Source organism: Pleurodeles waltl, chromosome 4_2 (assembly GCF_031143425.1).
Source record: "Pleurodeles waltl isolate 20211129_DDA chromosome 4_2, aPleWal1.hap1.20221129, whole genome shotgun sequence".
NCBI lineage: Eukaryota > Metazoa > Chordata > Amphibia > Caudata > Salamandridae > Pleurodeles > Pleurodeles waltl.
The window spans coordinates 425,327,321-425,341,037 of record NC_090443.1 but is presented as its reverse complement, the minus strand read 5'-3'; the positions used below and the strand labels follow the sequence as shown (position 1 = coordinate 425,341,037).

General features: G+C 41.1%; 1 protein-coding gene across 4 annotated transcripts in view; it reads left to right on the top strand.

Annotated features, from left to right (window-relative positions):
• LOC138292853 (volume-regulated anion channel subunit LRRC8E-like) overlaps positions 1-11,872 on the top strand; it is a 228,388-nt gene extending 216,516 nt beyond the window's left edge. For all 4 annotated transcript variants that reach the window (XR_011202823.1, XR_011202826.1, XR_011202825.1 and 1 more), the window contains one exon: positions 6,175-11,872. Coding sequence is in view for 1 of the 4 variants with exons in the window: in XM_069231687.1 (XP_069087788.1) it covers positions 6,175-6,249 (75 nt within the window). In the remaining 3 variants the exon portion in view is untranslated. The remainder of the gene's footprint in view (positions 1-6,174) is intronic.
• Positions 11,873-13,717: the final 1,845 nt, after the last annotated feature.

Genomic DNA, 13,717 nt, shown 5'->3' with positions numbered 1-13,717 from the left:
AAATAAATATATTTCCCTCCTTGTTACCCCAGCCTTAGGTAGCTCAACCATTTTGGAGCAAACCCATGTTTACAAGTCTTATAAAATATGGGTTTATGTCATAATGCATGGATGAATTCACTGAAAGGTCCATGCAGCACCCATGTAATGCTTACCATATACAAGGTAGCGCAAGGCATCACTTCTGCCTTTTTTTTTGTCTTTTTTTTTTTTTTTTTTTTTTACAACTCTTAATATGTCTGGGCCTCAGATTATACGTTTATTTTTATTTTTTCAAACTCTGCCACAAAAAAATTTGACAAAAAGGAGAAATGTGGCAGTAAACCTGCTGTTGCTTAATTGGTTGCAGGAAAAGCATCTTAAATATATAATGAAGTTAAGGTACCTGCTCCAGAGATCTTCCTGTGCCAAGTAAATCTCAGGGAATAATAATGGCAAGATAACTCTAGTGGTTAATGCATTTTCGGGAGAGATCTGTGTTTTGTTAAGTCACAGTTTTGACTCAGAGATAGTTAAGTGGGTTACTGCTTTTACCACAGAGATCCTTTTATTATTTGAAGTTCATAAACTGCAATCTTTCTTATATAGCACAGTTTGTTATGAAGAACGATATGTGACTCCTACATCTTGTAATCCTCATTGCCTTATGTAACGATCCTGTACATTGATTTACTCACTTGTATGATTGATTGTTAGTGTACAATGTATTGTGTGACGTAAAGCGCTGTACCCCTGTTTTGGGATGAACCGCTGTATCAAAGAAATAAAAAAAAATAGTGACATTTAAATTATTATTTGTGTAAATACTCATCCAGACCAACACACTTAACCTTCTTACAGTGAATGCATATCTCATATATACAGGGTTTGAACAAAGTGAAAAGCTTGCCTCCAAACCGTAGTTCCTCTTAACTATTTGTGAAGTGATGAAGTGCTAAAAAGTGGCGTGTCTTTGTTTCCTCTCCATTGCACTGGAATATGGGTGTGAGGCTCCATATAGGTCCCAGTCAGGATTAAACCCGAACAAAGGAAGGATGATGGCCCCTTAACTTCGGCCTTTGTTTTGGGATTCCCAGCTGGAATCTAAAGTACAAACCCCTACTCGCCGCTTGCCAATTGCTATGTAGAACTCAAAGCATACAGTGTGCAGGTGCTGCTGAATGTGTCTCAGTGTCAGAAAATTACACCGGGACACGTTCAGCATATTTCGTGGGGGCCCAACTTTTTGGGTGCAGGGAAAGGCCAGTGTCCATACTGTGAAAATAGTAGGTGGATGCCAGCTATCGCTGTGTACCCTCTACTTTTTCCCTTCATTCAATATTTCTTTGATAAAACGTTCTTATTGGCTTTAAAGTAACAATGGAAAGCAATAACCAACTAAAAGAATACAACAATGTTTTTATACCTCTCCAGACAGTACACCATGACAACAATCATTACTGTGGTCAGTAATAATTGTAAGGGTCTTAAACTTCAGCAGCCACGGCAAGAGTTACAATTTCTTTATTTTGTGTTTCTATGCTCTGATGCTTCACCGGCCACCTTGCAGGTTCTTGATTCACATGGGGTCCATGTAATTCCCCTATATATACTTTAATATTTACATATTTTATAATATTTGTGAGGATACCCTTTTTGCCAGATACATAGGTTTCTCCAGACTCATGCACTGATCAAGTCATTTTCCCACCTCTCCCACCACAGTGTGGATCCAACCCTCTACACAGACAAGCTGTGTCTTGGGATCCAAGTCTACTTTTATATTGAGAATGGTCACCTTAGAGTCAACAGGCAAAGTCCAACTCAGCACAGCACCCAGGGTACAGAGCACTCCCCACAACAAGGGGAAATCCTGCTACGCCCTTATGTTGCAGAGGTCTTGTACTGTGGCGTGCGACCCAGTGGGGGTCAGAGGCTACATTCCCAGGAGGTGCAAATTTGTCTGCAAATACTTGTAAAAGAAGATTGCCTGTGAGCATGACCTTATTTTTTTGACACATTTCCTAGCTATCTTCATTTACATGCAGAGGGTGAAGTGCATTCAAGTGTGGGTACTGTAATCCTAAGTGCCCCCTGCCAGGGTCAGTGGGTGGGGTGTTGGGGTTGGCATAGAGACACTCATTATAGTAACAAAACTGCTGGATTTGAGCAGCAGCCCCACCGAGCACAGGGGACTGAGTCTAATCCTGCGTTGTGTGACAGCGTCCGCCCTAACCCTTCTAGCCAGCTAGCAGCACCTCACCAGTACCCAAGAGTAACAGGTGATTTGTGACAGCCCTTCGTATGACATCTGGATTTTTCAGGGAAATCGTGGTAGAACTGATCTTACCTTTTCTCTTAGTCACATGTCTCACGCATACAAAGGCAAAACAGAAGCAGGACTAGGTTCAACAATTGAATTGAATCAACTGCATTCTATGTAAAATGCATATATTGCAGTTAAAAGGATGATAAAACATAATAAAAGCAAGACAGTGACAAGGAAAGTGAAACATAGGAAAAGTCCCAACATGCTGTCACAACAGTGGTTCTAGAATCCTTACCTCCACTACTAAGATTATATACAAGAGCATGGCAGGATAAGCCCTTATCTGCCCATCAGGCCCCCCGGGAGAACCCCATACCAGTGACTGTAGGTAAAGAGGTCTGTTGGTGTACTGCAAATCCTTCCACATGGAGGAAGAAACTGCAAAGGCGACGTGCAGTGTACGATGGCAACTGAATGGAATTCTCCTCTATTCTGTTAGGGACAGTGAGGTGTTTTTAATAATAAAATATCTGGTGTTCTGAGAAAACTGCCTTGACGTGACAACACGTATATTTCTGTGTATGAGAGTTGGGGACATGATGAACGCTTTGTGCGGCCAGTAACTAGTAACTTTTCACGTTCAGCCTTGAATGAAGAACAGATTTAAAATTTGCAGACAAAAGAAGAACAGAATTCTGTGCAAAAGGACAAGCTGATAAAATAATAAAAAAATCTCCACTAAAATTAAGCTTTTGCTAAAATAATATAAGAATAAAAAATGTATGCCTTGGAATGAAAGGGCACAAGCTGCAGCCCTAAGTTAAAATAACTTGCCTGTGTAGCAGCTAAAGTTACCTCACGACTTGGTGATGGATATGGCAAAAAAGAACAAAATATCCTGTAACTATTTTGTAAATACTTCAGATAAACAATGTCAGTTTCCCTTTCTAGAATTTTGCAGACTTCTTCATTTGACTTGGCTCCACCTCCACATTAACTTTTAGCACCTGTTATTTTTTTTTGGGGAAGATCCTGTTCAGGCCCTCCATCTCCACTTTGACACCTCCAAGAAAAATATAAAAGGTGACTTCCATGTCACCAATCAGAAAATAGAGACCTCCATCTCCTCTCACATCACAAAGAACTAGACACCCTTCTACTGATGGTTCTCTATTATCAATGGGTACAAAATCTATAACTTGCTCACTATCTTCTCATATGGACACACACATCACCTCATATATGTCTAGATCTCCTCTATGTTCTTCAACTCAAACATTTCCAGTGGATTATATCATTATTTTTCTGGAAATTCTAGCAAGCGGTGCAATAATGTTAAACCTTCCTTTGGAATACCTCAACCATCAGTGTCAATTATATTAGAAACTTTTCAACCACAATCACCACTTAAGCCATTGCCCTTTCTAGTCCCAGAATTACTAGAGATAACTGAAGAAAAGTTTATTATTCCTGCTACATTAAAAGTGGTAATTCCTTGCTTACTTAAAAAGTTTATCTAAAAAATACAAGTGTTGCAGTGTTGAAGATACCATAGGGAATTTGGGATGGCATGAAGTATGGTGGTCTTGCCAAAACATCGACAATAAGACTACATGGAAGAACAGTAGAACAAAAGCAGAATCAAAATCCACACTATTATAGGCGATGGCAGAGAAGAAAATTGCTGGGGGTGTGGTCTGCCACAGCAAGATGACAGACACCTGATAGCACTGCTCTTCAGGGGGGACCTGACATTCCAGGTGGGGGTGCTTGTGTCCCTTTTCGGGATAAGTTGCCCTGCCGTTTGGTTCTGGGGGTGAGGCTTATCCCAGGGGCTGCCACCGTTGGCGGTGACAGTGCATAAAAGATCCTGGCACACTTGCACCACCTGGGGCCAAGAACTCTTCTACTGCGAGACTGCAAGTGACTTCAAGACTGGCATCTGCTTCTTGCCAGTAAGGGGGAACTGCGGGTCCCCTTGTCTGTACCTGGTGCACCCATTTGACCCTCTTCCCCAACTGCAAAAGATTGCTACATGGCGAAGATGAGTGCCTTGTGTATGGGATGCCAGAGGACTGCCGGGGTTCACTCCTTGGTGCCATTGGCTGCTAGATGTCATTCTGGGTGCCAGGGTTGTCCCCTACCCTGATGGTGCTGGCACTTACCTCACTGGCTTCCTCGGAACCTGCGGAGGCGAAGCTGGATAAAATCCTATTAGCCATTGTTAACATGAGGCCGGACCTCTGCAGCATAGTGGATGTGGTAGCGGTCGAGCTGAGCTTACTGCAAGATGATCAGTGCAAACTTTCGGATAGAGTTGCACAGTCTGAAACTGCACTGCAGGCCCTTCAGCCATCCTCTCCTGACCTTGAAAGCCAGGTCAAGGATCTCACCAACAAAGTCCTTATATTGGAGGATAGAGTGGAGGATGCTGAAGGCCTGTCAAGCTGCAACACTTTATGTATTGTCTACTTCCCGAAGGGCACAGAAAGGGCTGACCTCACCTCCTTTTCTGAGACGTGGTTGTCCACTTCCTTGGTTCCCTTGGACTGTTCATCTTTTTTACAGTGAAACTGGCTCACCGAGGGCTCACCTGGCACCCATAGCCTGGTGACCGTCTGGTGGCTAAACGGTTCAAACTTAGATGCAAGGATATAATTCTTCAGGCTCGCGTGCTCAGGGCCCATTAACTTTGATAATACCCAGATACTCTTATTTCCTGATTACACCTTAGTGGTTCAGTGCACTGGGCCTTCTTCTTCAGCGCAGCTGGGCCTCCTTTTTCGAGCTGATGGTCTCACCTATTTTTTGTTATTCCTCGTTTATTTGAAAGTCATTGTGAACCACAACACATTTCTTTATGAAACCTGCTAAAGCTTGGGTCTGGGTGGAGGTGCTGCACTACAAGCCATCGGAATCAGAAACCCCCAAACACACTGATGCATCGCAGCCACCGGCGTGGTCGAGTATGGCATCTCCACTATGGAGGAACAAAGCCAGCGACAGGGACACCAATGGCGTTCCATGTCAGACAGGAGCAGCTCCTGGCTCTGGCTGCCGCAACCAGCAATCAAGATTGGAGGGGGAGGGGCGTGGGCCCACTGGCCACAGTCACCGAAGCCCACACAGAGATGGAATTGTATTCTTCTTGGTGCAATGACGCCTTGGTCCTCCTCCTCATATTTAAGCCACAAATGACAGACATTTCTTTAACAGCCACCAACGGCATCTCTGATTCTACAATCCATATTGGGGCAGCTGCATAAGAATTGCTGTAAGTGCACGTCCTGTTATGTTCCGAGCCTCTGCCTGACGCCAGGTGCGATGAGGTGCCCCCTCTCGCTGCCATGGTTCACCACCTACATCATGCTGAATTTGCAAGGCCGGGACACCCACTTTGCTAAACCTCGATGACTCCATATACCTCGAACCACGAGTACCAACCTGGGATAAACCCAACACCCTCTTCCCCCCCAAGCTGTATACTGCGTATGTACAATCGACTACCCCTGCTGAAACACTCTTGGGAACCTTGTTGTTTGTAAGACGCTGTGCTTAGCTTTAGAATTGTGCAAAATGTGATACCTACATGACACTTTGCACAGGGCTTAATAATAAGGTAAAAAATGAGTGATGATATAGACCCCAAAAATCGTATGGCTACTTTGCCCATATAACGTTATAAAAGAAAATGGCCACCGTTTTTATTTGTATAGCGATTATGAATCTAATGTTAGGCATCCATCACATCATTTTACACATTTTTCTGGTCGGGAATGACAAAAGTGGTACAAATTCTGCATTTTAGTTGACCCCTGATGAAGTATAAGCAATCTTCAATGGATACAGTAAGTAAATACCTTATTATGTAAATAAAAAAGTATGTTGTACTGCCCTTGTAAACTAACACATTTTTTTTGTTGCAGATTTCTGAAATTGTGAAAAGATTATCCGCTGTCAATGAGTTAAAATGTCAACCAAAAGAAGATTTGAATTTGTAAACATTAATGAAGAGTTTATACCTGGTACACAAAATATTGCAACTGAGATTGATTGGGATCTGTGTGTCTTGTGTCAACAAGATTTACTAGAAATGTTAGTGTAGCCAGCTAATAGTAAACGTTCTGATACAGGAATTGGATACAAAAGTATGCTTGACGATCTGCTAGCTTTTGACTAAATAAAAGGACTTCCATCAAGACAAAATTGTTAAAAAATCATGATGTAGTTGAACAACTGTAAAATGGAAGTATGTTGTACTGCCCTTGTAAACGAACAAATTATTTTTTGCTGCAGGTTTATTCAATTGTGAAAAGATTATCGGCTGTCAATGATTAAAAATGTCAACCGAAAGAAGACTTGAATTTGTAAAAATTAATGAAGCGTTTATATCTGGTACACAAAATATTGGAACTGAGATTGATTGGGATCTGTGTGTATTGAGTCAACAAGATTTACCAGACGTTTGAGTGTATCCAGCTAGTAGTAAACATTCTGATAAAGGAATTGAATACAAAAGTATGCTTGATGATCTGCTAGCTTTTGACGAAATAAAAGGACTTCCATCATGACAGAATTGCTAAAAAATCATGATGTAGTTGAACAACTGTTAAATGGAAACTGTTGAAAATTCCATAAAACGTGTAGAAACAAATTTGACAAATACAAACTTGCAAGGTTATAAAAAAAAACTAAACTAGTTCAAGACAGTTTTCAAGAGAGTACTTCAAGGTGTATGTGTGCTTCATTTATAGTTGGTGAATTTAAAGATACGTGTTTCTTCTGTGACGACGAGTCAGTGGCTGAGCTGATAAATGTGCGTACACTTGAATTGAGTAATTGAGTTTGAAATGATGCGGTTGCATTAAGTGGCTCAAAAGTACTCGCCAAGTTAAGTGGTAGTGATGTGGTTGCGACTGAAGTGAAGTACCACAAAAAGTGTCTTGTTAGGTTTTATAACCGGCTTCGGCAAATACAGAACAACAAAAAAAAGCAAAGACAACAAATTGACATTAATCTATGCCATTGTCAAGGGCTACTTGTCGTTTATGTCTCTGGCCCACTGGAACTGCAGAGTGGCCTTGATCCTTGAGGGTTCTGCCTTGACCAAGGTAAGGGCGTCCCTTTCTGGTAGCCATGGTGCTGCTGACGAAGGAACGCCAAAAGGAGTCTGTACCCTCCAGAAGGAGTCCCAGAGGAAAAAAAAAACAATGGGAAAACCCTCTATAGCAGGAACTTCCTGGAACAAAAAAGAAGCAAAAAGGTAAGTCTTCCAACAAGAAAACAATATTGGAAGAAACTAAAGCAAGCGAGGGGAAAAAAAACTGGAGATAAAACAACAGGAGCGAAGATCACCACCAAAGGAAGTGTTGCAGCGCAAGGAGAACAAGAATCACACACCTTATGTACCCTAAAACAGGAAATTACCAACAGGAAGAAGAAAGACACTATCTCGGATTGGGAAAGAATCATAGGAGAATAGAGAGAAAAGGCGCCATTTTGAAAAAGGGTCCTATTGCATGCAGGGAAAAAGAAAGGCATGCTGAGAGAAAGAAGAACATGGCTGGTAAGATTGAAAATAATGTAAAGAAGAAAAGGAGAAAGAAGAGAAAAAAAAAGAAAGGAACAGGCCTGCACCAGGCAAGTGAGGGGTTGGGGGAGGGTGCCCATGTCTAATATCGAGGGTGCGCCGTGCCCAAAACTCACCAAGGCCCCATGCCCACTTTTGGTCCTTGTGCAAGGAAATAGAGAACAGAAGGGGTGCGGCACGCCCGGCCGCCAGGAACCGTGGCAGCGCCCGAGCTGAACGCTCAGCCCATGCCGTGATCCGCCGCAGCACGACAGGCATGGCATTAGGTGAAATTGAAAACTATCTAAAAAATACACTTCAGAATTCCTAAGTATCACCAGCATTTACTTTATCTAACATCAGATCACTCGTATTTCGTCGTATGACAGAATTAGGTGTAGAAAATGCAGACATATATGTACCCAGCACACACTTAAAAGAAAAGATACAAGAACTTACAGATGAACCAAAAGGTAGAGATATTCTTCTAATACTCACAAACAATATAGGAGAAAATATATTCAGTCTCTATAAACAGATTGCTGTTCACAATGGTGTCTGCCTGGCCAATGCAGCTGCTAGTATTCAAAAAGAAATATTTCAACTTGAAGTAGATGGATTTAGTGGACAGTTTGAGCAAAATTGACAAGAAAAGTCAGTAGGGACTGTTATGCTAAATCTAATATGAATGATTATGGAAGGTTGTAACATTTCAAATGACAGTACAATAAATGGTAAGAGGAGTGCAGCTTTGTCAGTCTGGCAGCTTGTTCGGTATCATACCAATAAGTGTAAAAAGGCAAATACTAAAGGAAACATCTGCCAGAAAAAAATATAATGAAACTCCACTACCTCTTTATATTGGATTAATGGTGCATGCTAAAACTGGAAAACCAGAATTTGTTGACAAACTGCACAAATTGAGGATATGCTTGTCATATGAGCGTGTTCAAGAAGTGTCAGCAACAATAACTAACAAACAATGTAAGCAGTTCTGCAAATAAAAGGGTTGTGTGTCCAACAGGCTTTCAGCTCTCCACTTTCAATTGTGCTGCAATAGACAATATTGATCACAATCCCTTATCTTCATCCACTCAGTCATTCCACGGAACAGCCATATTTCTGATACAGAAAAAAACAGAAGCACAGGGTATATCACCCTTCTTAAAATTTGAAGAAAATGTGTGGACCAAGAAATGTATTTCATCCCTACCAGAGGGATAATTGCAGTTACCTTGTACAACAACAAAAAAACAGCCAAATGTACCTGTAAGTAATATCAATGCCTTCCAGCCTCCCTCTATTCATAATGAACCTTTGCCATATGAATGGCTGTAGATAATTCAAACTCTTGATCTCCATAATGTAACCAATATAAGCCACATCAGTTGGGCTGCTTTCCACTCCAACAGAAGCCATAGTGTATTGCTACCTTTATTAAATGAGTCAATAAATTGTCGTTGTAGGGTACGGCACTGCTTTGATATGCTAAAGTGTACACTGGCCACAATTAATCCTAATCATACTCCTGTGGTGACAGTTACAGTGGTTACTTCCAGAATTGTATGGAGAAGACAGAATGGTAGTCATGATGGGAGCATTACACCTTGAAATGTAATTACTTGCAGTTTTAGGAGATTGGCTTGATTGTAGTGGCTGGGCCGATATTTTAGTTGAAGCCAATGTTACCAGTAAGGGTGAAGTTGGACAATTTCTAAAAGGGTCTCATGTAAAATGATTCCACTACAGTGTTGCATCACTGTTTACATGTTTGAAGAAGGCTTATGATGTATCTACTGATGGGCAAATATCCATGAAAGAATGGATTACACGAAGAGTTGCAGAGTCTGTTAATTTCAAATATTGGTATATACACTTCAACTCAAATTACTATCATTCCAATTTCTTGATACCATTGGATCAGCAATTTGTGAGGAGTTTATTGTAACCCTGCAAATGATCTGCCTTTGGATGTTTGCTGTGGACCACACCTACTGAAAACAAGAATTCCAGATGTATATGAAGAATTTTCAAGCAAGTATTTTGTTGCTTGTAAAAGTGGTAGACCTTATTCCAGCAGATCTCATGATCAGATGCATGACCAGTATAACAAGGATATAAAATCAGACAGCGGGGCAGGTGGTATTCTTAATAATCTTAATGCATTGATGAAATGGATGGTGTCTGGACCTGTAATTGTCAACTTACTGGGACAATTTGATGAAGAAATGGGATTCAGTGAAAACAAAAATAACTGTTAAGCCTGAAGACAACGTCTCTTGCAACACTCGATTTGTAAATGATGTTAAGGAACTTACACAGGTCTTTTCACATGATAACACAAATCTTTATGCCTGTGGTATTGGCGAAAATCTTATGAATATTGCATCCAACTTGATCATTAGTGATAATGCAAATAAATCTGTGGGCATTGCTGTTGATGTGGAGAGAACTCAATATGGAGCGTTTGTTCAAGAACGCCTGGTATGCTACGAAAAATCTATTTTTGAAATATTCCTAGAAACAAGCTACGTGTATTTCATAAGGTAGTCCCACAATTAGTGAACCACAAAGTATCCATCTCAAAAGTGACTGCTGACTTTTAATTAAACTGTATATTGCTTGCCAAGATAGAGAAGGAGATTTAAAGGATTTTTTTACTCATGAGAATCTTGATTATCCCCATAACTTTCTGAGCGAGGATTGCTAAGGGAAAAGGGACAAAGTCTGACATCATCTCTTGTTTGGGAAAGTTTAATGGTGCTGCAGATAACCTGAATAATATTCCAGACACTGCAAGTTGTGGTCTTATCGATGGATCGGCAATAATCCTTTTCTTAAAACCCAACAATGTACTCAATTTTCAAGACTACATCACCTATATACTCCAGCCTTATGTAATCAACATACTTAACACATCAAAATGAGTAGACAAAGCATTTGACCTTTACATAGAGGGGTCTCTAAAAAGGAAAGAAAGAAATAGATGACGTTTTGGTCCACACTATTGTGTAAAAGGTTCAACAAAGATACCAAAAAGCTGGGCAAAATGATTTGTTCCAATTCTTGGCTAAGTTTTTGAGACTTGAGATACCAAAGGGTAAAATTGTAGTACTGACAAAGGATGATAACATGGTGAATAGTCCTGAAAATCTGAATGGATCTGAACTCAGACCATGTTATCAAGAAGAAGCTGATACCAGAGTACTATTACATGCACAACATGCTAGTGAAAGTGGCCAGAGGTCTATAACTACACAGTATGTTGATTCCGATGTAGCAGTTATTGCTCTTTATGCATTTAGCAGGTTAACTCTTTCAAATCTGTGGATTGATTCTGCTATTGGGAAACATCAAAGGCTACTGCCTATCCATGAGTATGCTAATAGGCATGGCAAAAGTGTTTGTGATGATATTTTATTTTTCCATGTACTTGCAGGTTGCAACACTGTATCAGCATTTGCAGGTCGAGGCGAGAAAACAGGTTGGAAAATGTGGCAAAAAGTTTAGGCTGTCACAGAAGTGTTCATTGAGCTTTCTCATTGCCCACCAGATATTTCAAATAACAGTTTCAGTCAGCTTCTGCAATTTGTAATTACATTATAAAATAAGAACATTAAAACAGATTCTGGTAACAAGTGTCGAAGAATGATGGTGACCAAATCGCTCTCTAGAAAATGTGACACCAAGTGAGGCTGCTGTCTTGCAGCACAGCACGAGAGCTGTTTTCCAAGCACGTTATTTGTGGTCTCAGTGGTGGAATGTGTGTCCTGATATACCTGCTCCAGCTCAGTGGGGATGGCAGAGGGAAGATTCTGGATATGAACCTCTATGGTCAATTTTACCTGATGCTTCAAAATACTGCAAGGAACTTGTTAAGTGTGAATGTAAAACATTGTGTACCCATGCTTATAAATGTAAACAGTTGTCTCATCCACGTACTAGTCTTTGTGTTTGTGATGGACAATGCAATCAGGAGGCCATGTTGTAGATGACTGACCAAATTGTAACCTTTAAAAAACTGTTGACTAAAAAAACAATAAACATTAATAACAATACAATTTTTATCTTCATTCTTTTTCAATAAAAAATGCTTAAATGTTTAAATGTTACAAAATCCATTTTTATATTATAACAAAAAATATAGCAAAAATATGAAGGGTGTCATTTAACATTTTGGACTAGACTTTTGGTACACCCTGTATATGGGGCCCAAGTGCCCCTAAAATATTAACAACATAAACTAGACATTTTTTGATTAACCATGATTTTTGTTTGAAATTTCTATCTTTAGTTAAGAGGGGTGAGCAAGTTATGTGGAACACCCTATATATCTACCAGATATCTACGTATCATAGCGTACTATGAATCAATTAAATAGCAACATTTTTTTAATCCTTGGCTAAAAAAATATTTGAATTATGTGCTGGAAGACTAATATTACTTTACTGGCCCTTACAGTGGCCATTTTGAATTATAACATCACACGCCTAAAATAGGGGAGGAGTCAGATTTTTGGGGTCTATATTAAAAATCAATGTTCACATGTCTACCTAACACTGTGCAAAGTGCCATATTAGTATCACATTTTGCACGATTCTGGTGGTTTTTGACTCTAAGCTACCTCACTATAATTTCAACAACATGTGTTGACAGTTGCCCTGGGAATGTGAGTTGGGTAATTCGCATGTTGTTACATTTGAGCCTCGCATAATACGCACAGTGTGGCGTGTGCACGAGCTGCTCACTAGCCTGTGCTTCAGGTGGCCAAGGCCCTGCGCTCTTACCTTACCCTGTAGGCATAGGTTCACTCTTTCTAAATGGGTATGTTGTCTTTCCTAACATGGAGTGCCTGTGATGTGGGCACAGCAGGGATGCCTCACTCTGTCCACCCATACGTCAGGAGGAGATGGGCCCACATTGTGTTTTTAAAGGAGACTCGTATTGCTAGAGGAGAAGACCGCCAGCTACAAACACTTTGGAGGGGCAAATGTTTCTGCACAACCTATTCAGGCTATGCCAGGGGGACTCACAGATACAGCCATCAGAGCCCTTTCGGAGTACAGCTGTTGAGACTGACCCGATGGAGCGCTACATATTTGAGGGTCAACCGTACGGCATGGCCGTACTGCTGAGTACGTCTACCTTACAAACATTTCATAACAAGTGTTTCTGGCGCACATATTGTCATTCTTGACCAGGTGGTCCCATCTTTCCCAGATGTCAGGGGGGACATTAAGTACACCCTGGACCCCAACTAAGGTAGGTCCTACCCCCTCCCACTAAACCACAGTACATGCAGCATCATACTTAGTACAATAGCTCACACACAGGTCCTTAATAGACAGCAGGCCAACGCTATATACAGCAGCCAGGGATACTCCTTCTACCCGACCACTGCATGACGTGCATATCCACCTTCCTTTTTCATTCTACAACTCAATATTATAGAGGCAGAATACTTGGAGAAGACCCTGTCAGGCTACAACCTACTTCTAATACATGTCATGTTGGGGGTGTCTGTCCCACTAGTGCCTACCTAGAGCTTGCAAACCAAAGCTCTTGAGAACCTTGCATTCCAGGAAACAACCTGAGAAATGCTTATTAATTAGATAGATGAAAACGGTGGCACTGCTACCACGCATCTGGTGGAATGGGATGCTTTAAAACCCATGATATATGGACACTGCGTCCATGCTATGGTGGCATTAAGGGATACACTCAGCCGGGAGCTGGCCCAAATGGCGACCTTCTTGGGAGGTCTTGAACGAGCCACCCTGGAGGATGCCTTCACACGGCACGAACTGACTGAGAAGCGAGATAACTATGTCTGCCTCCTAGAGTCGCTGCGCTGCATAGACTACAGTGTATACCAGGCCAAGATGCACACGGAGGGGGAC